The sequence below is a fragment of the Phyllostomus hastatus genome, unplaced genomic scaffold, assembly GCF_019186645.2.
Source record: "Phyllostomus hastatus isolate PE091 unplaced genomic scaffold, TTU_PhHast_1.1 phas_scaffold_443, whole genome shotgun sequence".
Taxonomy (NCBI): domain Eukaryota; kingdom Metazoa; phylum Chordata; class Mammalia; order Chiroptera; family Phyllostomidae; genus Phyllostomus; species Phyllostomus hastatus.
Window position 1 is genome coordinate 201,742 of NW_025334031.1, and position 23,886 is coordinate 225,627.

A 23,886-nucleotide genomic window follows, 5' to 3' on the forward strand; every position below is an offset into this window, starting at 1 on the left:
CTCCCACCAGCGAGTGCACCCGCTCCTCCAGGGGGAGGTGGAACAGCAGCTGCACCCCGGAGACCCCACCTCCCTGGGCATGACACCCTCTTCTTCTTTGGGGACAACTTCACTGAACGGGCACCACCCTTTCGGGCACGGCACCCCACACCCACGCACGTGGGCTCACAGGAACCGTCCCCAGGGCGCCCTTCCACGGGCCCGGGCCAGGGCTCTCAGGAGCATCTGCAGACGCAAGCGCTGGTTCCCATGACCCTAGAACACACGTGAGTCTCACCCCAACAGGACGGCCCTGGCCCGGCCCCAGGACACCACCCAGCCCTGGCACCATCTCCGTGGGCCTTGGGACGCAGCACCTGGCTGGCGAGCGATGGTGGCAGGCTGTGTTCCGCCTCGACGCCAAGGTCTCCATCTGCCCCTTCCTCAGCGGGCCCTAGAGGGCAGCTGGCCCCGGTCTGGCCACCCTGGCCTGCTGTTTCCGGGCCAGAAGGGCCCCGGGCCCCGGGGAGTGGGAGGGCTCACATCCTGGCCTGATGGCAGATGGGAGGCGGACACCAGAGTCGGGGTCCAGGAACACAAACTATGTACAGGGTCTGGGCACTGCTGCCCTAAGACCTGCTGGGCCGGGCGATGTGGGACGGGTAGGCCTCCTCCTCGTCCTGTCCCCAGGGCCCTGCACCCGCCAGTGGCCTCTTTCATGGCCAGGGTGGGGATGAGCTCTTCCTGGGTCAGGGTTCTGGGTCACAGGGTCAAGGTGGCTCACACACTGCAGTGACAACAGGGTCAGAAGGTGCGGGGTGGGCCCGGGCCCCACCCCCAGAACCCGTGGGCTCTCCCCTGCAGGTGTCCCTCAGTGTCCTTGCCGTCACAGGTGAGGCCGCTCCGTGGGACACACGGCTCCCGCCTCCCCTCGAAGCTGAGGCTGCCACACAGGTGGCCGGGAGTGTCCCGCTGCTGCACCACACAGGGCAGAGTCAGTGTCAGGGCAGGGACACCTCTAAGCCCCTGCTTCCCACAGGCCGCAGGGATCAGACAGCTCCCCTTTCTCTTGCCCACCTGGGAGAAGAGCAGGTACACGTCGGCTAAGTGCTTGTCGGGCGCGGACTGGAGCGCCATGCACGGGCCGGCACCCACTCCCGTCCCCGACACGGACCCAGCAGAAGCCCGGGCACCCACACACGCAGGCCCCCACACAGGCTGGGTGCCCTCACAAGCTGGGCTGCACCCAGGCCTGCGGGCCCGGGTGCACACCTGTCCTCCCCGTCACCCTCGTGGCTCCCCAGACACTCTTCCAGGGGCCAGGGGCTGACTGGGAACTGGTCACAGGCAGGTCTGGCCGGAAAAGGCTGGACTCCACCCCAACCTCAGTGTTGCTCAACCCTTGTCCCCCTGTCTCCTGTTCACTGGGCTGGCCCTCAGGAATACTGCTGTTCATGAAAAGACACTAAATCATAATCTGTACGTTATGTAAGTCACACTAACACAAGTAAAACCTCCTCAAACACGCCACTCCTTCACCACACACCCCCCTCCCCTGCTCCAAGGCCACTCCTGCCCCTTTAGTGGCCACCGGCTGAACAGCAGCACCAGGCGGAGCAGCAGCCAGGGCACTCGGGGTCTGCCTTCACATCCAGGTGGGAGGGATGCCCCCAGGCATAGGCCTGTGCTGCCAGCCCAGCAGGACCCTGGCAGCTCTGTCCCAGGCCCCGGGAGGTCTCCCCAGACCAGGCCCACCAGGGCCGGGCTCACTCTCCACGCCCAGGGCTGCCGGTGCCCCGCGGCTCCCACAGTAGGGGCAGCCTCTGCTCGGCCGGTCCAGGGGAACTCAGAGCCACGCCGGCTCCTGCCACAGGACGGCATTCCTGGGGACGGGCGGCAGCTGACACCTGTGAGGGGACACAGGGCAGATGCTCGCGGGACCACAGCCCGGAAGCTGCAGGAGGGCCCGGCGCTGGAGACTCCAGGATCTGGGCCCCCAGGGAGCCCTGGGGCGCCGGGGTGCGGGTCTGGAGCCTTGACCCAGCTGGGCTGCAGGGTGAGGGCCAGGGTCCCCAGGGGCAATCCAGGCCTGGGCCACCAGCACCCCGCACCCTCCTCCATGCAGGAGAGACCTGCGGACCGCGACCAGCACAACTCCACCCTCCTATCCCCACGGAGCAGCGTCCGGCTCCCACGAGGCACCCAACTCCACCTGGAGCCTGGACGTCAGAGAGGGGCATGTGACAGTGGAGGAGGGGTGGGCTGTGGGGGCTGGGCTGGCCCTGGGCTGGAGGGGGTCTGTGTGACCACGTGCAGGGGCCCTGCATGGGGATAGTGAGGCCTGCACAAGGGCTGGGGAGGGGGCCGGGAGGGGGCCTCCGGGCAGGAGAAAGCCCCAGGACCCACTGCAGCCCCGAATGAGCCACAAGAGCCGTCCTGAGTGAAGGGGCAGGAAGCAGCCGTTACCCTGCAGGCTGCCCTGCACTCTGTTCTCCTGTCAGCTGACACTCGTGGGTTTTTCCGCCTTCTCGCACCCAGTGAAATCAACAATTTTGAAAACCCTAGGAAATAGAAACTCCTGAGAAATCAGAACTACCCCGGAAAGGGAGGGGCCCCGAGCACTGCCCCAGCACCTAAAACCACGCTGCTCAGGGCTCCGCTTCAGGAAGCTTCCATCTTCTTCCCTTGAGACCACACCTGCTCCCCAAAGCCAGAGATGATCAAGGAGGAACACGAGGTGGCCATCATGGGGGCGCCCCAGGGCCCAGGACCCGTGGTGTCCACCGTGGTCAACATCCAGACAGAGACGGCCGTGCCCGACCACATCGTCTGGTCCCTGTTCAACACGCTCTTCTTCAACGTCTGCTGCCTGGGCTTCGTGGCGTTCGCCTACTCTGTGAAGGTGGGTGGGTGCGTGTGTGGGCCCCCAGGGGTCCTCCTGCCCACAGGGCCCCGGGGACTGGGGAGCTGTTGCACGTGTGTGTGCACATGGGCGTGTACAAGTCACAGTGAGTCTGTGCCGGGGACATGGGGGTGGCAGGGTCAGCCCTGGTCCCCAGGACTCCAAGTAATTCCCTACTGACCATGCCAGAAATTAGCTCTCTCAGTAAGAATAAAGGGGCTCCGACGCCCTGACCCCTGGTGGGGTGAGGCCAGCAGAGGGACCAGGGCAGGGGGAGGAGGTGCCCTGGAAAACCTGGAGAGGCTGAGGGGCTCTGAAGGGAGGGACCCCCTGGCCCTGACCTGCTCAGGCTGCAGGGAACAGGCAGAGGGGGGTCCTGATCTGGCTGAAGGGCAGGGGGAGGGCTCTGGGCGGGGACCAGCAGGGCAGGACCTGAGTCACAGAAGCTGGCTCTCCCCAGCTCCACTCCAGGCCCCCCTCACTGTCTCTCCTCCCCCAGTCCAGGGACCGGAAGATGGTGAACGACGTGATTGGGGCCCAGAGCTACGCGTCCACCGCCAAGTCCCTGAACATCGCGGCCCTGGTCCTGGGCCTCCTCGGGACCATAGGATCCATTGTTCTTGTGGTGTTGGTGTTGCCGGCAGCCTACCATGCAATACCACCGGGCATGCAGGGTAGAGGAGGCTATTAGTTATCATCTCCGTCATGGTAATTTTTATCATTGACTGGCTCGCTGATGATATGGAAGAAACTTTGATGTCACCAAGAGTTAGGAGGCTTCTGGTGGCTGCCCATAGCCTGAGGCTGTCACCTCTTCACAGCTGTTCATACCCACATGCGTCCCCGACCGAATGCAATAAAGGACATGCACCTGACAATGTTGTGCTCTCACCTGGGGAGGGGCCCCGTGAGAGCCCCAGCCTGTCCCTGAGGCTGAGCCCACCCCACACCCGGTCCCACCTGCTTGCTGCCCTGGCAGTGGGGTGGAGCTTGTCCTCAGGCCTTACCTGCACCTGGGCCCCAGCTGGGGCAACAAAGGGAAAACTTAGGGGTGGGGGCCTCTCCTTCCCAGAGGTCTGAGCCCTGACCCAGGATGGGAGCATCTGAGGCACACAGGCCCTGCTCCAGAGCACCCTCGACCCCCAAGGTCCCCATCAGCTCCAGAAGGCTGCAGGGGGCATGACTCCAGGAGTCCACAGGTCTCCTGGCAAGACAGCCCTGGATTTCCCTGCTCTTCAGGTGGAAGAGAAACCCAGCCCCAACCTGGACGTAAGCTCCCTGAGCTGGAAGTCAGCTCTGAACCTGGGTCTCTCAAGGCTTCCAGATGTCAGGCACTAAGGGGTGGCCAGGGCAGACCCAGCCCACAAGCAGTGGGGCAGGAGGGTTGGGAGCCTGGCCGGCCCAGCCTCCCCCTTACTTCCTGTGTCCTGGGCCCCAGCTGTGGACGCCGCACACCCTGACCCCACACCTCCTTTCTGCTCCCCACAGCGGCGCACTGACTCCAGGAGTCGGCTGCGTGTTGGGATCTCCAGAATAAGCCACAGGTGTCACGCTGCCGTGGGAGCCTTTGCCAGGGCCGAGGATGCCCACGGGGCCTGGGGCTGCCCTCAGCCCGCCCGGCTCCCTCCCCGCACACCCTGAACGTCACCACGGAGAGACTGGGGGAGTCCCTGGGGGCACAGGATTGTGTCTGGGACGTGAACCCATCTCCACATGAGCCTTGTCCTTTGGGGAACTGGGTGTGCCCGGGCTGCAGCTGTGGGCTCTGGTCTGTGGTCAGCAGGTGCTCCTGCTGGGTTCTTGTTTGGTCTCAGCACCTAACTCTCCCGTCCCTCCCCCTGGCAGCCCCTGTGGCACCCTGACTCCCAGGCCAAATGCAGACTGTGCTTTGTTTGCGCTGGGCGATGCCTAGCGCGAGGGCACCCCTATATCCAGGGGTCCCACGTCTGAGCATGAGGGGGTCAGGCCCAGGGAAGGGGTCCTGCAGGAGGGGATGCTGGCGGACCTGTCCTTGTGGGTCAGAGAAGAATTTGCTCCTAGGGGGACACGGGAGGGGCGCCGTCACGTGACCGCGATCCCCGCCCGGGTGCCCAGGGCCGGTGGTACATCCTCTGCCCAGTACCGGTCTGGACGTGCGCTCAGCACTGCAACGACCCGCAACGGCCCGCATCTGAGCGGCTGTGACTTGGGACAAAGGAGCCGCTAGGCGGAGACCTTCTCGCGCAGCCAGCAGACCAGCCGCGCTCGGGAGACCTGGGAAAACCACACGAGCGCCTGAGGCTTCACGCAGGCGCAGTGCAGGCCCGTCGAAAGGTCGAGTGGTGGTCGCTGGGCTCCCGAGGGCTCAGCCCGGAGCTCCCGGAGCCCTGGGAACCGCCCCAGCAGCTTCAAGTGGAATGTGGGTGGACGAGGCGTCACCTACAGCAGGGTGGGCGTTGCCAGGACGGTGGGCGGGGCGGACTGCAGGCCCGAGTTCAGAGAGTTCTCAGAACCCGACTGCGGCGCCGAACCTGGCAGGTGGTCGTGGCAGGAGAGGGGCGGAGCAGCGCGCGGCTGCGCCGGGAGTTTGGGCGAGGGCGAGTGGGCGTGGCCGGTCCGAGTGAGGACCCGGTGTCTGGTGGGCGGGGCCAGGCGTGGGCGGAGCACCGGCTGGTCGGATCGGCGGGCACCCAGTAGTAGGCGGCAGAGGAGCAAGGGTGGGCGCAGGTGGGCGTGGCTGGAGAGGGGTCCGGGAACCGAATCTAGTGAAGGGCCAAATGGGAGGGGCGCGTGGGGACGGAAGTGTGGGCAGGGCAGAAGGGGATCGGCGGGGGCGGCTGAAAGGTGGAGGCGTTGCTGGTGTTTGCCTGGGCGGCCTTCGGAGAATGTTCTCTTCCCCTTGCACCAGCACGGAGACCTGGAGGGAGACGGGGAGGCCGGGGTACTGCGGACGCTACCCAGCCCGGGTACAGCCCTTGGGCCGAGCGGTCTCCGAGCAGGACAATGTTCCTGCGCAGGGGGTGGCCCCGCCGCTTTGCCCGGCGGACCGCGGCCCTTCGGGACTGATGAGGGTGTGTGCACAGTCGCACGGGCAGGCCGGGACTCCCACAGGTCCCCTCCCCAGGTAAAAACACAACAGTGTACATGCTTGTCCTTTATTGAATTCAGTTGTGGACACACGCACTTATAAACAGCTGTGGGAAGGGTGACAGCCTCAGGCTATGGGCAACCACCAGAAGCCTCCTAAGTCTTCATGACGTCAAAATTCCTTCTATATCATCAGCAAGCAAGACAAATGATGAAAATTACAATGACGGAGATGATAACTAATAGCCTCTTCCGCCCTGCATGGCCTGCACTATTGCATGATAGACTGCCGGCATTAGAAACACCAGAAGAACAATGGATCCTATGGTCCCGAGGAGGCCCAGGACCAGGGCACAGATGTTCAGGGACTTGGCGGTGGACGCGTAGCTCTGGGCCCCAATCACGTCGCCCACCATCTTCCGGTCCCTGGACTGGGGGAGGAGAGACAGTGAGGGGGGCCTGGAGTGGAGCTGGGGAGAGCCAGCTTCTGCGACTCAGGTCCTGCCCTGCTGGTCCCCGCCCAGAGCCCTCCCCCTGCCCTTCAGCCAGATCAGGACCCCCCCTCTGCCTGTGCCCTGGAATCTGGGTTGGTCTGGGCCAGGGGGTCCCTCCCTCAGAGCCCCTCAGCCTCTCCAGGGTCTCAGGCCACCTCCTGCCCCTGCCCTGGCCCCTCTGCTGGCCACATCCAACCAGGGGTCGGGGTGTGGGAGTCCCTTTGTCCTTTCTGACAGAGCCCTGGGATTACGAGTGAGTCTGAGGGATGTGTTCCTGGGCCAGTCAGTAGGGAAAAGCTGGCAGCCTCCCTGTGACCTGCACACCCACATGCACAAGCAGAAGGGTGTCCCCATCACGGGCCATCTGAGCAGCAGACCCCGGAGCTCACACCCACTTTCCTCACAGGACCACACACGCACCCACCCACCTTCACGGAGTAGGCGAACGCCACGAAGCCCAGGCAGCAGACGTTGAAGAAGAGCGTGTTGAACAGGGACCAGACGATGTGGTCGGGCACGGCGGTCTCAGGCTGGATGTTGACCACGGTGGACACCACGGGCGCTGAGATCTGGGGAGCCCCCAGCACGGCCACCTCGTGCTCCTCCTTGACCACATCATAGGACGGGGGGACTCCGGCGTGGGGGCCAGCGAAGAACTGCTGCGAAGTGCGGTTCATGGTCCCTACACAGAGCGGATTCCTCCGGCCCCGGGGGTGATGAGAGCTCAGTGAGTGCTTCCTCTCCTTGGTACTTTCGATTTCTCCAAAGTTTCCTCTTGTAGCTTCTTGGGAATTGATTGGCTGTGCACGAGGAGGACCGCCACAGTAGAGTGTCAGGTTACACAGGTGGGGGGCGGGGGAGGCTGAGGGCCTGGGGGAGGGGGACTTTGTGTCCCCACCGCTGCAGACAGGCCTTGCCCCAGGCACACTGGTTCCTCCTCTGCAGGATGATGGGGATGACTGTGCAGAGTGGGAGTCACTCTCCTGAAGGGGAGCAGCGCTTTCACTAGCAAGTATGCTTCTTGTTTTAATTTTAAAATATTTATTAATCCACTTAAAAACAACAATTGTATCCCTGGCTGGTGTGGCTCAGTGGATTGAGTGCCAACCTGAGAACGGAAGGGTCACTTGTTCAGTTCCAGGTCAGGGCAAGTGCCTGGGCTGTGGCCGGGGCACTGGCTGGGAGTTTGGGAGACGCAGGCAGGCATGACACCCCCACCCCCGGCGGGCTCCCACTACTCGGTGCCTGGGATTGTCAGGACGCCAGCAGCTCCCATGGAAGGGCCATGCCTGCTGTCCAGACCCAGGTGGGTGGGTGGGGGTGCCTGGGAGTACTCCCTGGGGAAAGCTGGACATTCTGGCCCCTCAGCCCTGCATAGGACCTGTCCTCACCCCTACCAGTGCACAGGGATTCAGACTACCACCTCCGGGTCACAACAGCCTGAGTGCTTCAGGCAAGTGTCCCAGGAGGGGAGGTGGAGCTGCACCCCCACCCTCCTGCACCCTGAGTGAAAGTGAGGCATGCACGGAAAGAACTCAGACCCTCCTGCATTTAGCTTCCTGGTTGCCAGGAAACGCCTCTTAGCGCTCAGGTGGGGTGAGTAGCACACCCAGGCAGGGAGGAGGAGGGGGACGGGTCTCACCCACCCACTCAGCAGCCCTGTGCCCGGCCGGCTCACACCGCCAGCTGTCCGGCATCCCAGGAAACACTGTGCCAGCCCCCCCCCCGGGGGAGGGAGCCCCTGGAATTCCGTGTATCGTCCCCACCGTCTAGGGGAGACAAACTGTGCTTTCATCCCAGGGCCTGGAGTGCGGAACAGGGGCCACCGCGCCCGAAGCAGCAGCCCCCAGGTCACCCTGAGTCCAGGCCCCAGGTTGGATGAACTGCCCCGTCCCGTGTCTGTCTGACAACGAACAAACGAGTCTGGAGCAAGAAAAGGGTCCGAGCTCAGAGACCCCCCTACACACACCTGAGTTGGGGTACTCAGGTTCCCGCTGCTGCGCCCCCCTCCCCGGGAAAGCCAGCACCGCACTTATCTGTCCATCGATGTGTAACTGTTACTCCCTCCCGCCAACTGTGTGAGTCCTCAGAACAAAGGATGCACCCTCTTGGCTCCTCCCTTTCAAGCCACCAGGCCTCAGGTTACCAAGGCCCTGGCCACCCAGGGATTTCGCATGCTCGCCTTCAACCACCAGTAATTTTACCAGGCTGCTTTGCCCTGAAACTACGCCCTCACCCCTCACACTGGCTAGGCCTGTTCTCTTCCATGGGCACAGATCACTAATAAACTGATTGCACACCGATAGCTTTGCTGATCTATACAATTCTTTGTATGCATCAGTAAGAAGAACCAGGTCTCTCCTGTCATCAAAGTGTCCAAGGCCACCCACTTCTGGCAGCACCCAGCAACAGTCATGACCCCATGTTGCTGCCCCAGTTTACATGTAATCACCAGGTGGGAGCCCTGGTCCCCCTCCTGCCCTCTGAAGCTGACCTGGTTTAACCTCTAAGGGAACTGGCCTACCTGGGCCCTCAGCTGCCAGTGCCCAGTGGCCTGGGTCTTCAGGACAGGGAGGGGCCCGGCCCCTGCATTCCCAAAGGCCCGCCCACAGAAGGCTTCAGCTCACAGCCACCCACCCCAGGCTGCAGTGCTCACCTGTCTGCAAGTCCCTCTGGAGCCCCACCCACCACCCTGCCCAAGCCTGGGGGCCTGGAGGGGAGAAGGGCCAGTGTCAGCCCTGGTGGGGACACCCCAGGACCCCCAGTGGAAGGGGTCCTTTTCCTCCTGACTACCCTGAGGCCCGTGAACTCCCCTAAGCATTTGTGGATGCTCCAGTCCCTACCATAAGGCCGGCATTTTGGTCCTTTCTGCCCCTGGGAAGGGACCCTGCAGGCACCTTTCCTACAAAAAAGAGAAAGAACACAACAGACAAGGAAATGCCTGTCCCCTGTGGGAAAGAAGGCCAGTGGCAGGTGCCTGGGGGCCACCTGCGTGGGAAGCCCTCTGCTCAGCCACCCCCTCCCACCTTTATCTAAGCTCTCTGCATGGCCTTTGCTTAGAAAACACAAGTGTTTGCTTTGCAAGATGAGTCTGGACAGAGGCAGAGTTGTGACAGACACTGCTGTCCAGGTGTCAGGGAGCCTGGGTCACCCTCTGGGTGGCAGGGTGGGCAGAGACGGCCCCTCACGTGGAACCTACAGGCTTGGCCTGGCCAGTTGGCCCTGGGCCTTGGCAGGGTGGGTGTCAGTGTCTGGGGCCCTCAGGAGGTGTGGGTGAGGGTGGGGGGCCCACAGCTGGGGCCCAGGACACAGGAAGTAAGGGGGAAGCTGGGCCGGCCAGGCTCCCAACCCTCCTGCCCCACTGCTTGTGGGCTGGGTCTGCCCTGGCCACCCCTTAGTGCCTGACATCTGGAAGCCTTGAGAAACCGGTAAAGAGCTTATACTTTTAGTATTTTAAACTGATAAGAACAGATACTACACTTCATCTTACCCAAAAGGCTGGCAAGTGACCATTTTCAAAAGATGTTAGAGGGAAGGAAAGGATAAGGGATAAACACCAATGTGTATGTGTCTCTTTTTTGCCCCTCACCAGGTACCTGGCCTGCAACCCAGGCATGTGCCGTGACTGGGAATCAAACCGGTGACTCTCTGCTTTCAGACCTGCAGTCAATCCACTGAGCTAACCACACTATTTTCAGCTAAGGCCTGGGTTTGTCTTCCACCTGAAGAGCAAGGAAACCCAGGGCTGTCTTTCCAGGTGGCCTATGGACTTCCGGAGTCACGCCCACTGCAGCCTTCCGGAGCTGATGGGGGCCGAGGGCATTCTGGACCAGGGCCTGCATGCCTCAAATGCTCCCATATTGCATTAGGGCTCAGACCTCTGGGAAAGAGGGACCCCACCCCTAACACTTTCCATCTCTTGCCCACAGCTGGGGCCCAGGTGCAGGTAAGGCCTGAGGACAAGCTCCACCCACTGCCAGGGCAGCAAGCAGGTGGGACCGGGTGTGGGGTGGGCTCAGCCTCAGGGACAGGCAGGGACTCTCACGGGACCCCTCCCCAGGTGAGAGCACAATGTTGTCAGGTGCATGTCCTTTATTGCATTCGGTTGGGGGCGCATGTGGGTATGAACAGCTGTGTAGAGGTGACAGCCTCAGGCTATGGGCAGCCACCAGAAGCCTCATAACTCCTCATGACATCAAAATTTCTTCCACATTATCAGTGAGCCAGTCAATGATGAAAATTACCATGACGGAGATGATAACTAATAGCCTTCTCCACCCTGCCTGCCTAGTGCTATTAAACGATAGACTGCCGGCATTAGAAACAACACAAGAACAATGGATCCTATGGTCCCGAGGAGGGCCAGGACCAGGGCCGCGATGTTCAGGGACTTGGCGGTGGACGCGTAGCTCTGGGCCCCAATCACGTCGCCCATCATCTTCCGGTCCCTGGACTGGGGGAGAAGAGACAGTCAGGGGGGCCTGGAGTGGAGCTGGGGAGAGCCAGCGGCTCTGACTCAGGTCCTGCCCTGCTGGTCCCCGCCCAGAGCCCTCCCCCTGCCCTTCAGGCAGATCAGGACCCCCCTCTGCCTGTTCCCTGGAGCCTGAGCAGGTCCGGGCCAGGGGGTCCCTCCCTCAGAGCCCCTCAGCCTCTCCTGGGGTCCCGGGGCACCTCTTCCCCTTGCCCTGGCCCCTCTGCTGGCCTCACCCCACAGGCGGTCAGGGTGTGGGAGTCCTTTGCTTTTTCCAAGAGAGCTAATTTCTGGCATGGTCAGTAGGGAATTGCTTGGAGTCCTGGAGACCAGGGCTGACCCTGCCACCCCCATGTCCCCGGCACAGACTCACTGTGACTTGTACACGCCCATGTGCACACACACGTGCAACGGCTCCCCAGTCCCCGGGGCCCTGTGGGCAGCAGGACCCCTGGGGGGGGCCCACACACGCACCCACCCACCTTCACGGAGTAGGCGAACGCCACGAAGCCCAGGCAGCAGACGTTGAAGAAGATCGTGTTGAACAGGGACCAGACGATGTGGTCGGGCACGGCGGTCTCAGGCTGGATGTTGACCACGGTGGACACCACGGGCGCTGAGATCTGGGGAGCCCCCAGCACGGCCACCTCGTGCTCCTCCTTGACCACATCAAAGGATGGGGGGACTCCGGCCTGGGGGCCAGCGAAGAACTGCTGCAAAGTGCGGTTCATGGTCCCTACACAGAGCGGATTCCTCCGGACCCGGGGGTGATGAGAGCTCAGTGGGTGCTTCCTCTCCTTGGTACTTTCGAAATCTCCAAAGTTTCCTCTTGTAGTTTCTTGGGAATTGATTGGCTGTGCCCGAGGAGGACCGCCACAGTACAGTATCAGGTTACACAGGTGGGGGGCGGGGGAGGCTGAGGGCCTGGGGGAGGGGGACTTTGTGTCTCTATCACTGCAGACAGGCCTTGCCCCAGGCACACTGGTTCCTCCTCTGCAGGGTGATGGGGATGACTGTGCAGAGTGGGAGTCACTCTCCTGAAGGGGAGCAGGGCTTTCACTAGCAAGTATGCTTCTTGTTTTAATTTTTAAAATATGTATTAATCCACTTAAAAACAACAATTGTATCCCTGGCTGGTGTGGCTCAGTGGATTGAGTGCCAAACCTGAGAACGGAAGGGTCACTTGTTCAGTTCCAGGTCAGGGCAAGTGCCTGGGCTGTGGCCGGGGCACTGGCTGGGAGTTTGGGAGACGCAGGCAGGCATGACACCCCCACCCCCGGCGGGCTCCCACTACTCGGTGCCTGGTGTTGCATTGAGCAAACTCGAGAACAAATGTTGGAGACTTTCAGGGTATCAAAGATGTTGCTTTATTGGCCAAGTTTAACCTGCGCAGGGGCGAACTCTCAAAGTGTCCGGAGACACGGTACCCACGGGGGCTGCAGTTGAGAGAGTCGCCTCGAGCCCTCACAGCTAGGTTCTTATATAGGGGTTGGCGCGGCCAAGCAAGCAAGCGTTTTACAGAAGCTGATGTGGCAGTTAGCTATTTGCTTACAGAGACCGTGCGCGGGAACAGGGTAAAATTCAAATTTTTAAAACTAAACAAAGCATTGCTTATCTAGCAGCCCCAGGGGAGAATATCTGCACGACACAGGACGTTTGCTCAACTACATCCTACACACTGTCTCCCTTGTTAGTTCCTTTTGGCTACGATGCCGTTTCTGTTTACTAAGGTCACATTTAGTTCTTAATTTTCTTGTTCCCAACACCTGGGATCCTGAGGACGCCAGCAGCACCTGCAGCCTCTCCCATGGAAGGGCCGGGCCTGCTGTGCACACCCAGGTGGGTGGCAGGGGGGGCCTGCCAGCACTCACTGGGCAAAGCTGGCCTTTCCGTGCCCTTGAACCCTGCGTGCACAGGACCCTGTCCCCAGCCCTGACCCCTCCCGCTCAGGCCACAGGCATGCAGACCACCTCCAGTGGGGCCACAGCAACCTGAATGCTTCAGGCAAGTGTCCCAGGAGGGGAGGTGCAGCTGCACCCCCCTCCTGCACCCCGGAGATGGTTGCAGGGCAACCCAGCTGGGATGTGCATCACGTGGCCGGCCACAGCGGTGACAGGGTGACAACAGGTGCCTCCCTCCTGCCCGTGGGGATTGGCTCCAGCGGCAGCAGGCGTCCCAGGGAGCCGAGACCGACGTCCCCGGGCTGTGCGCACGCCACCCGCCAGGGCCCCTGACTCTGTGCTGGGGCCACGGAGCGGGCCCTCGGTGTTCTCTGCGCCCAGCATGAGGAGGCCAGCACCCATGGTGCCTGGGGCTGTCCCGCCAATGCCACGGCCTCTCCCAGGCCTCCCCACCCCGCACTGCCAGCAGCAAATGAGCAGTGCCCCCCCCCCACCTTGTGCTGCAGAAGAAGCCCAGACAGGTCCCAGGTGGGGGTTTTTGAAGATTTCATTTATTTATTCTTAGAGAGGGGAGGGGAGAGCAAGAGAAACCCAGATCAGTTGCTTCTCATAGGCGTCCCGACCAGGCTTGACTCTGACTCACAGCCCAGGCTCCTGCCCTGAGCCGGGATTGAACCGGCTACCTTAGGTTTTACTAGTGACACACGACCTAGAGCCACTGGCTCCGGGCAGAACCGGGAGAGCTTTTCACAAGTGCCAGTACCCCCACCCGCACCCCCGTCCAGCCACACCATCGACCCCTCCCCCCGTCATGACCCTGAGGGAGCGTGTTGCTGCCCGGTTTACAGGCAATCACCTGGTGGGAGCCCTGCTCCCCCTCCTGCCCTCTGAAGCTGACCTGGTTTAACCTCTAAGGGAACTGGCCTACCTGGGCCCTCAGCTGCCAGTGCCCAGTGGCCTGGGTCTTCAGGACAGGGAGGGGCCCGGCCCCTGCATTCCCAAAGGCCCGCCCACAGAAGGCTTCAGCTCACAGCCACCCACCAGGGCTGCAGTGCTCACCTGTCTGCAAGTCCCTCTGGAGCCCCACCCACCACCCTGCCCAAGCCTGGGGGCCTGCAGGGGAGAAGGGCCAGTGTCAGCCCTGGTGGGGGACACTCCCAGGACCCCCAGTGGAAGGGGTCCTTTTCCTCCTGACTACCCTGAGGCCCGTGAACTCCCCTAAGCATTTGTGGATGCTCCAGTCCCTACCATAAGGCCGGCATTTTGGTCCTTTCTGCCCCTGGGAAGGGACCCTGCAGGCACCTTTCCTACAAAAGAGAAAGAACACAACAGACAAGGAAATGCCTGTCCCCTGTGGGAAAGAAGGCCAGTGGCAGGTCCCTGGGGGCCACCTGCATGGGAAGCCCTCTGCTCAGCCACCCCCTCCCACCTTTATCTAAGCTCTCTGCACGGCCTTTGCTTAGAAAACACAAGTGTTTGCTTTGCAAGATGAGTCTGGACAGAGGCAGAGTTGTGACAGACACTGCTGTCCAGGTGTCAGGGAGCCTGGGTCACCCTCTGGGTGGCAGGGTGGGCAGAGACGGCCCCTCACGTGGAACCTACAGGCTTGGCCTGGCCAGTTGGCCCTGGGCCTTGGCAGGGTGGGTGTCAGTGTCTGGGGGCCCTCAGGAGGTGTGGGTGAGGGTGGGGGGGCCCACAGCTGGGGGCCCAGGACACAGGAAGTAAGGGGGGAGGCTGGGCCGGCCAGGCTCCCAACCCTCCTGCCCCACTGCCTGTGGGCTGGGTCTGCCCTGGCCACCCCTTAGTGCCCGACATCTGGAAGCCTTGAGAGACCCAGGTTCAGAGCTGACTTCCAGCTCAGGGAGCTTATGTCCAGGTCGGGGCTGGATTTCTCTTCCACCTGAAGAGCAGGGAAATCCGGGGCTGTCTTGCCAGGAGACCTGTGGACTCCCAGAGTCATGCCCCCTGCAGCCTTCTGGGGCTGATGGGGGTGTTCAGGGCTGAGGGTGCTCTGGACCAGGGCCTCTGTGCCTCAGATGCTCCCATCCTGGGTCAGGGCTCAGACCTCTGGGAAGGAGGGACCCCACCCCTAAGTTTTCCCTTTGTTTCCCCAGCTGGGGCCCAGGTGCAGGTAAGGCCTGAGGACAAGCTCCACCCACTGCCAGGGCAGCAAGTAGGTGGGACCGGGTGTGGGGTGGGCTCAGCCTCAGGGGCAGGCTGGGGCTCTCACGGGACCCCTCCCCAGGTGAGAGCACAATGTTGTCAGGTGCATGTCCTTTATTGCATTCGGTCGGGGACGCACGTGGGTATGAACAGCTGTGAAGAGGTGACAGCCTCAGCCTATGGGCAGCCACCAGAAGCCTCCTCACTCTTGGTGACATCAAAGTTTCTTCCATATCATCAGCGAGCCAGTCAAATTAAAACCGGGAAAGACACCGACAGGCATTCGGGCTGCCTGTCGCTGCCAAACCAAATAAGCAATGACAGCGATTGAATTCTTTACAAGCACTTTATTCAGACAGCCGGCGGTCTGAGAAGATGGCGGGTTCACAGCCTAACAGACCGTCTTGTCTTTTCTTTCCAGGCCAAGGTTTTTATAGCAGGGAATACACAAGATGCGGTGAGGGGTTTGAAAGTCAAGGTGGATTGGGTAAAAGAAACTGCAACGTTCCTCTCCTGTGCAGTTAGCTGTTCTCAGTGGCGGGTGGTCGTCTGCCCCTCCCTGAAGGACAAAGGCCCGGATGCCCCCACTTGTCCCCAGGCGGTGCTCTTTAGCGGGGCCCCAGGAGGTCGGCTGCTTTCCCAGGAGCCAGGATGGGCCTTATTGATCTGTAGGCTCTGAAACAGAAGCTTTAACATATGCATGACTCACTAGGCCCATAACTTTTTACCTTAAACTAAAATTTTCCAACTCTTAAAGTCCCCTATCAAAATGGCGGAAATGGTGATGGCAGGGATGATTCCAGCATATTTAACAGGGAGGCCCAAGGCCAGTGGGTGGGGAGGAGGAGGGTCACCAGCCGTGGGCGGCCACTAGTAGCCTGTGTGGCCCACTGTGGCCTGCACTACTGCACGGTAGACTGCCGGCACCAGAAACACCAGAAGAACAATGCATCCTATGGTCCCGAGGAGGCCCAGGACCAGGGCACAGACGTTGAGGCACTTGGCGGTGGACGCGTAGCTCCGGGCCCCAATCACGTCGCCCACCATCTTCCGGTCCCTGGACTGGGGGAGAAGAGACAGTCAGGGGGGCCTGGAGCGGAGCTGGGGAGAGCCAGCGGCTCTGACTCAGGTCCTGCCCTGCTGGTCCCCACCCAGAGCCCTCCCCCTGCCCTTCAGGCAGATCAGGACCCCCCTCTGCCTGTTCCCTGGAGCCTGAGCAGGTCCGGGCCAGGGGGTCCCTCCCTCAGAGCCTCTCAGCCTCTCCAGGGGTCCCCGGGCACCTCTTCCCCTTGCCCTGGCCCCTCTGCTGGCCTCACCCCACAGGCGGTCAGGGTGTGGGAGTCCTTTGCTTTTTCCAAGAGAGCTAATTTCTGGCATGGTCAGTAGGGAATTGCTTGGAGTCCTGGAGACCAGGGCTGACCCTGCCACCCCCATGTCCCCGGCACAGACTCACTGTGACTTGTACACGCCCATGTGCACACACACGTGCAACAGCTCCCCAGTCCCCGGGGCCCTGTGGGCAGCAGGACCCCTGGGGGCCTACACACGCACCCACCCACCTTCACGGAGTAGGCGAACGCCACGAAGCCCAGGCAGCAGACGTTGAAGAAGAGCGTGTTGAACAGGGACCAGACGATGTGGTCGGGCACGGCCGTCTCAGGCTGGATGTTGACCACGGTGGACACCACGGGCGCTGAGATCTGGGGAGCCCCCAGCACGGCCACCTCGTGCTCCTCCTTGAGCATCTGGTAGGACGCGGGGACTCCGGCGTGGGGGCCAGCGAAGAAGCGCTGGGAAGTGCGGCTCATGGTCCCTACACAGAGCGGATTCCTCAGGCCCCGGGGACGCTGTGTGCTCCGTGGGTGCTTCCCGTCCTCGCTACTTTCGGTTTCCCCAAAGTTTCCTTTCCCTGGCGTTTGCGAAATTCAGGATTGGCTGTGCCTCATGAGGGCGGCCCGGGTTGAGTGTCGGGTTACACAAGCGGAGGGCGGGCGGGGACCGCCGGGGCCAGGGGGCTTCCTGTCCTCACCACTGGAGTCGGGCCTGGGCCCTGGTACACTGGTCCCTCGTGTGCAGTGCGATGGGCCCCGGAACGTGTCTGCAGTTCAGGGTCACCCTCCTGAAGGGGAGCAGTTTCACTAGGAAGTACGCTTCTTTAACAAAAGGATTATTTTAGGCTAATTGTTGTTAAAAAGCCAGGAGCTCTGAAAGGAAGTGGAAATGCCCCAAGTAGAAATCTTGACACTTTCAGGGAGTCTCCGCCCGGACCAGGGAGCGGCTGTCAGTGCAGAAGACGAGACAGTCGCTGGGGCTGACAGCCCTTGTTTCCTGCGCTTTCCGCGGCCACTTCCCACACCTGGCCTCCAGTGCCCGCCCCCGCGCCCGCCAGTCACGCCGTGGGTTTCCCTGGCGATGCCGTTCAGGGTGGCGGCTGCCACCTCCCTGGGACTGCCGGTTTTCTGGGCCTCTGGGGTGTGTGCAGGAGGCACCAAGTCATTACACTCGTGCCCCCTGCTGTTAATCTGCCTCCGACACAGGCCTGTCCCAGCCCAGAGCTTGCCAAGGCTGAAGGGATCCATGTTCGCGTGCCTGACGCTCTGAAAGGCCGAATCTCACACGAGCAGAGTCTGGCGCTGGGGAAGTCTCCCGGCCGGAGCGGGCGGCGCCGAGACGCTGGGAGGCCGAGAGTGTGCGGCGCTGCCCTGCTCACCGGAGGAGCTTCGGGGTGCTAAGCGGGTGGGAACGGGCGCGGGCGTGTCATCGCCGCAGGGCTTTGCGGCGTGGCCCTTCCGTGTCTGGGCGTCCGCCTGGGACCCGCCCGGACGGAAGACCCTCCGCTTCTCGGAGTGGCGCCGCCCGAGTCCAGCCCCGCCCCGGGTCCTGGCCCTGTGCGCGCGGGCGCACGGTGTGGCCGCAGGTCACGGCTGAGGTCACGGTCGGCTCCCTCGGAAATGCCCTCGGCGGCCCGTGAAATCGGACGGCCCGGCTCTGTGCGTGTCGCTGGCCCCACGCAGGGCCCTCCTGGTTGTCGCAGAGACCTCGCTGGCAGCCCCGGAGCGAGCCTGCCGCACAGCCCGCGCTCGGCTGCGCCCGCCCAAACGAGGGTCGGAGGTGTCCCGACACCACCCTGGGTCAGGGGTGAGAGCGCCTGCGGCCTGGCCTCGGGGCGTCCCCCGCGGGGCGAGGACCGGGAGCGGGGCCGGCCTCCCCCCCATCCTTCATGTGTGCTTCACTGAAATCTGTTTTCGGCATTTCGTTTTCTTTGTGCTCCCCCCTTACCATTCGCCACCCTCCCGCCCTCTTCCACCTCTGCCCACCCCGGACCGCCCCCCGGAGCCGGCAGCCTGCTCTCCGAGAGTCTGTCCTTATCTCCTGCTAGTTCGGCTAGTTCCCTAGATTCCGCGTGCGACAGAGGCGGCGGCATCGTCACATCCAAGGGCACTTTATTGGGTTCAGTGGGGACAGCCACGTCGGAGCACAGCGCTGTGTGGAGGGGTGGGCGGCGGGGGCAGGGCCGGGAGGGGGTGGTCCCTCTGCCAGGGGCAGAGACTAGTAGCCTCTGCGGCCCCACATGCTCTGCCCTACGGAATAATAGACTGCAGGGAGCAGAAACACCAGAAGAACAATGCATCCTATGGTCCCGAGGAGGCCCAGGACCAGGGCCGCGATGTTCAGGCACTTGGCGGTGGACGCGTAGCTCCGGGCCCCAATCACGTCCTTCACCAACTTCCGGTCCCTGGACTGGGGGGGGGAGAGACGGTCAGGGGGGCCTGGAGCGGAGCTGGGGAGAGCCAGCGGCTCTGACTCAGGTCCTGCCCTGCTGGTCCCCGCCCAGAGCCCTCCCCCTGCCCTTCAGGCAGATCAGGACCCTCCTCTGCCTGTTCCCTGGAGCCTGAGCAGGTCGGGGCCAGGGGGTCCCTCCCTCAGAGCCCCTCAGCCTCTCCTGGGGTCCTGGGGCTCCTCCTTCCCTTCCCCTCACCTCACCAGTGGTCAGGGTGTGGGAGCCCCTTTGTTCTTTCTGGGAGAGCTAATTTCTGAGATGATCAGGAAGAAATTGCTTGGAGACCTGGTGAAAAAGGCTGACCCTGCCACCCCCACGCGCCCGGTACAGACTCATCCTGACCTGAACACACACACCTACACACATGTATACACATGTGTGCACACACTCGAAACTGCTCGCCAGTCCCCGGGGCCCTGTGGGCAGGAGGACCCCTGGGGGGGGCCCACACACGCACCCACCCACCTTCACGGAGTAGGCGAACGCCATGAAGCCCAGGCAGCAGACGTTGAAGAAGAGCGTGTTGAACAGGGACCACACGATGTGGTCGGGCACGGCCGTCTCTGTCTGGATGTTGACCACGGTGGACACCACGGGTCCTGGGCCCTGGGGCGCTCCCAGCACGGCCACCTCGTGCTCCTCCTTGGTCATCTCTGGCTTTGGGGAGCAGGCGGGGTCTCAGGTGAAGAAGCTGGAAGCTTCCTGAAGCCGAGCCCTGAGCAGCGTGGTTTCAGGTGCTGGGTGAGCGCTGGGGCGGCGGGCTCCTTCTCCGGGGTAGTTCCGGTTTCTCAGGAGTGTCCGTTCCCGGGAGATTTCAAGACTGGCGATCTGGCTGTGCCTCAGGTGGGTGGGACACAGGACTGAGTGACCCGTCACCCTGGACGGGGGTGGGAGGAGGCACGTGGTCTCTGTTTCCTGTCCTTGCCTGAGGCGGGACTTGCCCCCTCCCCAGGCGCTTGGAGGGGCTGGTCACACAGTGAACCCTGCAGCTCCGGGGAGGCCGGCCTGGGGCCTTACTCAGAGACAGAAAGGAACCCCATAGAAGGGTCTGAACTGAAAACTTCGCCAGCAGGAGCTGTTCACACCAGGTCCTCCCGCCCCAGGCTGGTGTTTTTCCATGACAAGGGTCCATCTTTTTCTTACGGGGGCCTGTCTGTTGTTTTTGGCTTCCGTGCTGACACATCTCTGAATATCAGGTTTCCTTTTGCTGGGCCCAACCAAGCAGAGGCAGGGCACCGGCCCCTGAGACCCCCTCCGCATTGCTGTCGTCCTGTTAACCGTTAGCTGGTGGCTCCCCTGCCCCCACTCGCATGCAAGAAGTCACGTCCGTCACTGCACCTTTTACACCCAGACCCACAGGTTCCCCGCCTGAGTCGCCTTCTCCCGCTGATGCGTCACCGGCGGATTTCAGGTAACCAACCCCCTTACGCCTCCCCTTTTGGTTGTCGTGTATGAGGTCTGCCGCTTCCCTGAGCACTTCTCCCGTCATCTGAGATTTTGCCTCCAGGCAACTGCTGTTTGGCGCAAGTAAACTCACAAAAATTCCTGCAAGTTTGGACGTTTCTCAGCCGACAGAGCTCTGGTGGGCCCTGGGGACCTTTCCCAACTTGGACACACACACCGCCCCCTCCCCAGGCCCGGGGCTTTGCAGGCCTCACTGTCCCCAGGCAGGGCCCCTGCGAGCAGTCACATGGATCCCCTCCAGCCCGGGGGGAACCCCGCCCCCACAGCCCACCCCTCCGCTGTCACAGGCCTCCTGCGCGATGTCCAGGGTCCGGGTGCGGTTGGGTGCCTCCTGGGTGCAGCCTGCCAGGACCCTGCCCCCTGCCCTCCTCACCCCCTGAGAGATTGCCAGGCGAGGCAGAGCAGGGCCACCACCCCTCCCTCCTGCCTTCCCCTGCCTTGTTGGCGCTGCACTCGGTGGCCCTGCCGGGGTCCTCCCTGCCGCCTCCCATTCCTCTCACCGCCTCCAGGCCTGCGCTGCTCCACTGGGACACTGTGGCCCTCGAGCCCCCGGAAGGTGGCTCATCCCAGTGGAGAAGTGTCCTCAGACCTCGAAGGCTCGGTACCAAAAACAGGATCTTTCTGGTGGGATGAAAAACACTTCATCAACAGTATCATAAGACTATATGTGGAGATGCTGTTTTGGATACCTTGCTTCCGATCCAGGGGACCGTTGACACGACCCTCCCCCGGTTCCTTTGGCTTCTGTCCAGCGTGGCAGCTGGAGTAGCTCCAAGGGCGGGCCGCGCACGCCAGGCTACACGCACATCGAGGTGCTTGGTGGGACAGAGAAGGGGACCTGGCCCTTGCGGGGGTGACCTGACAAACCCGGGGAGGCGTCCAGGGCGAACCAGGAGGGTCCCCGAGCCGAGAGGTGGCCGGCCTGTGCCCCGGGGCTGCGAGGGGGCGGGCTCTCCCTCAGCCTGACTCCAGCCCCGGGTCCCTGCACAGCAGGTGGCGGGGGCCGCCCGACGCCCTGCCCCTCCCCTGCCCCCCACCTGGAGGGAACACCCTCGGGTCCCCTGGAGGGGTTCCTGGGTGACCCACAGCACCCGTGTGACGTGTCGGGGTGTCCAAGCCGTTCTGCCATGAATTCCCGAGGACCCGTGGCCAGAAAGGAGGGGTGAGCCTGGGGCGTTCTTGGAACTCAGAGCCTCCGGCGGGGCCGCGGGTCCAGGGCCAGCGTTCCTGTGAACGCCCTCAGAGGAACACCCTGTCCCAGCAGACTTGGGGCCGGTCAAGGAGCTGGAGGCCGGGTCTTCCTCCTGTGGAGTCCAGGCTCTGGGAGGTCACCAGCTGGCATCGAAAGGAAAAAGCAGGTCTGCACAGGGGCTAGATGGCAGGGTGGTGAGGGGCGACCAGGGAGCTGCCGAGGCCCACGGGGACCCGGTACCACTAGGAGCACACGCCAGGGGCGGGCCAGGCATGCACACCCTGGGGTCAGGGGTCAGGGGTGCTCAGGGTGGGGGTGGGGACACGCGGAGGGGCTTCAGAACTGTCAGCAGGACTTGGGGGCGGCCCTGTGCTCCTCAGGGGGTGCTGCTCGCTGCCCCTGCCCCAGGACTGGGTGCTAGGGGTGGGGCAGCTGAGAGATCTGCCCCAGAGGAGACACCACCAGGCGCCCTCTGCCCCTCGGGTCCCTTCTGAGCTCTGGTGGCCGCAGGAGACCTGGGGCAGGTCCGGGAGGGGCCGGGCAGGGTGGCTCCCACACTTTCAGGGCCAGGTGTCTGAGTGGCTGAGTCAGGCCTGCGCTCCCCACCTGTCCTTGCTCTGCCCAGCAGGGGGCCTGGGAGGGTGTCCCCTGCTGCCAGGACCCTGCCTGGCTGTGGGGAGCAGAGCCCCCCGGTGACCTTCCTGGACCTGCGTGTCCCGGCTGTGCTGGCAGCCTGGCCCACCTGCCCTGAAAGCCGCCCCCTCCCTGGGCGTCCTGGGGCCAGAGCCTCCAGCCCAGCTCCCCTCCTTCCTGGAAACTTTTCCTGGCAGGACCAGGCGATTTCAGAAACAAAGTCTGATGAGTCACGTCCCCAGCATTTCCGCTGGCTGTAGCCTGGGGCTCCCGAGTCTGTGTGGGACACCTGGAGCCCCTCCTCCTGGGAAATGGGACACCCTGACAGAGAGGCGCACAGGCCACAACAGTAGCACCTCGCCCACGGCTAACCTGTGACCCCCACCAGATGGGCTCCTGAGTCCCCTGAGAGCACGTGCCCCAGTCCCAGGGGCAGCTGCCACGCTCTGGGCACCGAGCTCCCCCCCCTCGGGGGTCAGCCCGGTCCTGACTTCCTGTGAGCACCAGGAGCTGAGTGCCCTGGCCCCACGGAGTGGCCGGCCCGAGGGCTGCGCTGTGAGCACCGCTCTGTGCCCACGCCGCACCCACCCTGCAGGGGCTGGTGGTCTCCAGGGGCGGGCGGCACTGCTGCTGGGGGCCAGCGCCGTGGAGCGAGGCTGTGCTGGGAGCCTCCTCAGAGTCTGGCTCTCCTGCGGGGACTGGGGGACCCACCTGGTCGGGGCGTGGGCTCTCCTCCGAGAGCTGGGCCCACTTCCAGGCCCTGCCCTGGGGACTGGGACTTGGGGCCACTTATGCATCAGCCCCTGAGGAAGGGCCCAGCTGGGCATGTTGGAGGGAACGAGCAGGCTGATCGGACTCTGTTGTGCGGGTTTTTGAAGGCTGGGCGTTTAGCCTTGGCTGCTGTGGCTCCGTGGGTTGAGCCCCGGCCTGCAAACCCGACAGCCGCCAGTTTGATTCCCAGTCAGGGCACAGGCCTGGGTTGCAGGCTGGGTCCCCAGCTGGCTGTGATGTTTCTCTCCCTCCCTTCCCCTCTCTGGTAAAGTAAGTGCATAGAATATCAACGGAGAAAATGAAGGCTGGGGGTTAGAGGAGGCTCAGGCAGGGTGGCAATAGCAGATTCACCACCTTTATGCAGATGTGCCAGCATGAGATCACTCCCTGCACTTCCTGTGTGCTGGGCGTGGTCAGCAAATGGCACTGATTGGATTTCTGCTCTCTGTCTCCCCGAGTGGGTGGTGTGAGCTGTTGGCCCTGTGGTTGGGGGGAAGGGCAAACCATTTACTCCTAAGTGTCCTTGCTGGAGGGGAGATGGCATTTCCTAGATAGCTGCAAAGTGCTCCTTGGACTGTCTGTCTCACTGTCCCTCTTCCACCTCCTGCCTTCCTGCGTGGGACCAGAGAGGGGGAGGGAGCGTCCCAGGGCCCGGGGCCGGGAGGGGCACTGCCCTGCAACGAAAAGTCTGCCAGGTCCAAGGACGGGCGCCTTCCCTTCCACTGCGAACATCTTACTCACCCAGAGACTCTGGGTCTTTTCAGAGTTTCATCTGCACCCGAGAAAGCTCGATCATTGCGTTTGCAGAGAGAGAGAGAGAGAGAACCACTGATTGCTGCCTTCCCACCCAAGCCCCGAGAGGACGTGGAACCCACAACCTACCCAGGCGCCCTGACCGGGAATTCCAACAACTGAGCCACACGGGCCAGGGCCACTCTGGGCCTTTTTCCAGGAGAGGCTCTGGGCCCAGCTGACTTCAGTCCGGGGCCTCACCACCCCCAGGCCACGAGGGGAAGGCCTGGCAGAGAGGGATAGGGGAACTGGGGGCCTCTCCTGGGTCCCTCCAGGA

General features: G+C 62.9%; 5 protein-coding genes and 1 long non-coding RNA gene across 6 annotated transcripts; 2 read left to right on the forward strand and 4 right to left on the reverse strand.

Annotated features, from left to right (window-relative positions):
* Nucleotides 1-2,568: 2,568 nt before the first annotated feature.
* LOC123807292 (interferon-induced transmembrane protein 3-like) lies at nucleotides 2,569-3,759 on the forward strand. The gene is made up of 2 exons (XM_045820989.1): nucleotides 2,569-2,881; nucleotides 3,381-3,759. Exons 1-2 carry the CDS (start codon nucleotides 2,696-2,698, stop codon nucleotides 3,570-3,572), a joined length of 378 nt encoding a protein of 125 aa, XP_045676945.1. The 5' UTR covers nucleotides 2,569-2,695; the 3' UTR covers nucleotides 3,573-3,759.
* A 2,242-nt stretch (nucleotides 3,760-6,001) lies between these two features.
* Nucleotides 6,002-7,222, reverse strand: LOC123807290 (interferon-induced transmembrane protein 1-like). The gene is made up of 2 exons (XM_045820987.1): nucleotides 6,870-7,222; nucleotides 6,002-6,378 (listed from the first exon to the last, which is right to left on the reverse strand). Exons 1-2 carry the CDS (start codon nucleotides 7,116-7,118, stop codon nucleotides 6,187-6,189), a joined length of 441 nt encoding a protein of 146 aa, XP_045676943.1. The 5' UTR covers nucleotides 7,119-7,222; the 3' UTR covers nucleotides 6,002-6,186.
* Nucleotides 7,030-9,069, forward strand: LOC123807295. The gene is made up of 3 exons (XR_006783619.1): nucleotides 7,030-7,168; nucleotides 7,387-7,453; nucleotides 8,242-9,069. It is a non-coding gene; the product is annotated as an uncharacterized LOC123807295 (long non-coding RNA).
* Nucleotides 9,070-10,515: 1,446 nt separating this feature from the next.
* LOC123807291 (interferon-induced transmembrane protein 3-like) lies at nucleotides 10,516-11,779 on the reverse strand. Its single transcript, XM_045820988.1, has 2 exons — nucleotides 11,395-11,779; nucleotides 10,516-10,894 (listed from the first exon to the last, which is right to left on the reverse strand). Exons 1-2 carry the CDS (start codon nucleotides 11,641-11,643, stop codon nucleotides 10,703-10,705), a joined length of 441 nt encoding a protein of 146 aa, XP_045676944.1. The 5' UTR covers nucleotides 11,644-11,779; the 3' UTR covers nucleotides 10,516-10,702.
* A 3,524-nt stretch (nucleotides 11,780-15,303) lies between these two features.
* On the reverse strand, nucleotides 15,304-16,899 carry LOC123807286 (interferon-induced transmembrane protein 3-like). Its single transcript, XM_045820983.1, has 2 exons — nucleotides 16,536-16,899; nucleotides 15,304-16,038 (listed from the first exon to the last, which is right to left on the reverse strand). The coding sequence occupies exons 1-2, from the start codon at nucleotides 16,782-16,784 to the stop codon at nucleotides 15,847-15,849; spliced, it is 441 nt and encodes a 146-aa protein (XP_045676939.1). The 5' UTR covers nucleotides 16,785-16,899; the 3' UTR covers nucleotides 15,304-15,846.
* Nucleotides 16,900-18,480: 1,581 nt separating this feature from the next.
* Nucleotides 18,481-20,143, reverse strand: LOC123807289 (interferon-induced transmembrane protein 1-like). Its single transcript, XM_045820986.1, has 2 exons — nucleotides 19,223-20,143; nucleotides 18,481-18,717 (listed from the first exon to the last, which is right to left on the reverse strand). The coding sequence occupies exons 1-2, from the start codon at nucleotides 19,406-19,408 to the stop codon at nucleotides 18,526-18,528; spliced, it is 378 nt and encodes a 125-aa protein (XP_045676942.1). The 5' UTR covers nucleotides 19,409-20,143; the 3' UTR covers nucleotides 18,481-18,525.
* Nucleotides 20,144-23,886: the final 3,743 nt, after the last annotated feature.

Coding starts and splice junctions, on each gene's coding strand:
- LOC123807292 (XM_045820989.1), top strand. CDS start 2,696: ATGATCAAGGAGGAACACGAGGTGGCCATCATGGGGGCGCCCCAGGGC. Junction 2,882..3,380: donor CGTTCGCCTACTCTGTGAAG/GTGGGTGGGTGC, acceptor CTCCTCCCCCAG/TCCAGGGACCGGAAGATGGT.
- LOC123807286 (XM_045820983.1), bottom strand. CDS start 16,784: ATGAGCCGCACTTCCCAGCGCTTCTTCGCTGGCCCCCACGCCGGAGTC. Junction 16,039..16,535: donor CGTTCGCCTACTCCGTGAAG/GTGGGTGGGTGC, acceptor CTTCTCCCCCAG/TCCAGGGACCGGAAGATGGT.
- LOC123807290 (XM_045820987.1), bottom strand. CDS start 7,118: ATGAACCGCACTTCGCAGCAGTTCTTCGCTGGCCCCCACGCCGGAGTC. Junction 6,379..6,869: donor CGTTCGCCTACTCCGTGAAG/GTGGGTGGGTGC, acceptor CTCCTCCCCCAG/TCCAGGGACCGGAAGATGGT.
- LOC123807291 (XM_045820988.1), bottom strand. CDS start 11,643: ATGAACCGCACTTTGCAGCAGTTCTTCGCTGGCCCCCAGGCCGGAGTC. Junction 10,895..11,394: donor CGTTCGCCTACTCCGTGAAG/GTGGGTGGGTGC, acceptor CTTCTCCCCCAG/TCCAGGGACCGGAAGATGAT.
- LOC123807289 (XM_045820986.1), bottom strand. CDS start 19,408: ATGACCAAGGAGGAGCACGAGGTGGCCGTGCTGGGAGCGCCCCAGGGC. Junction 18,718..19,222: donor CGTTCGCCTACTCCGTGAAG/GTGGGTGGGTGC, acceptor TCCCCCCCCCAG/TCCAGGGACCGGAAGTTGGT.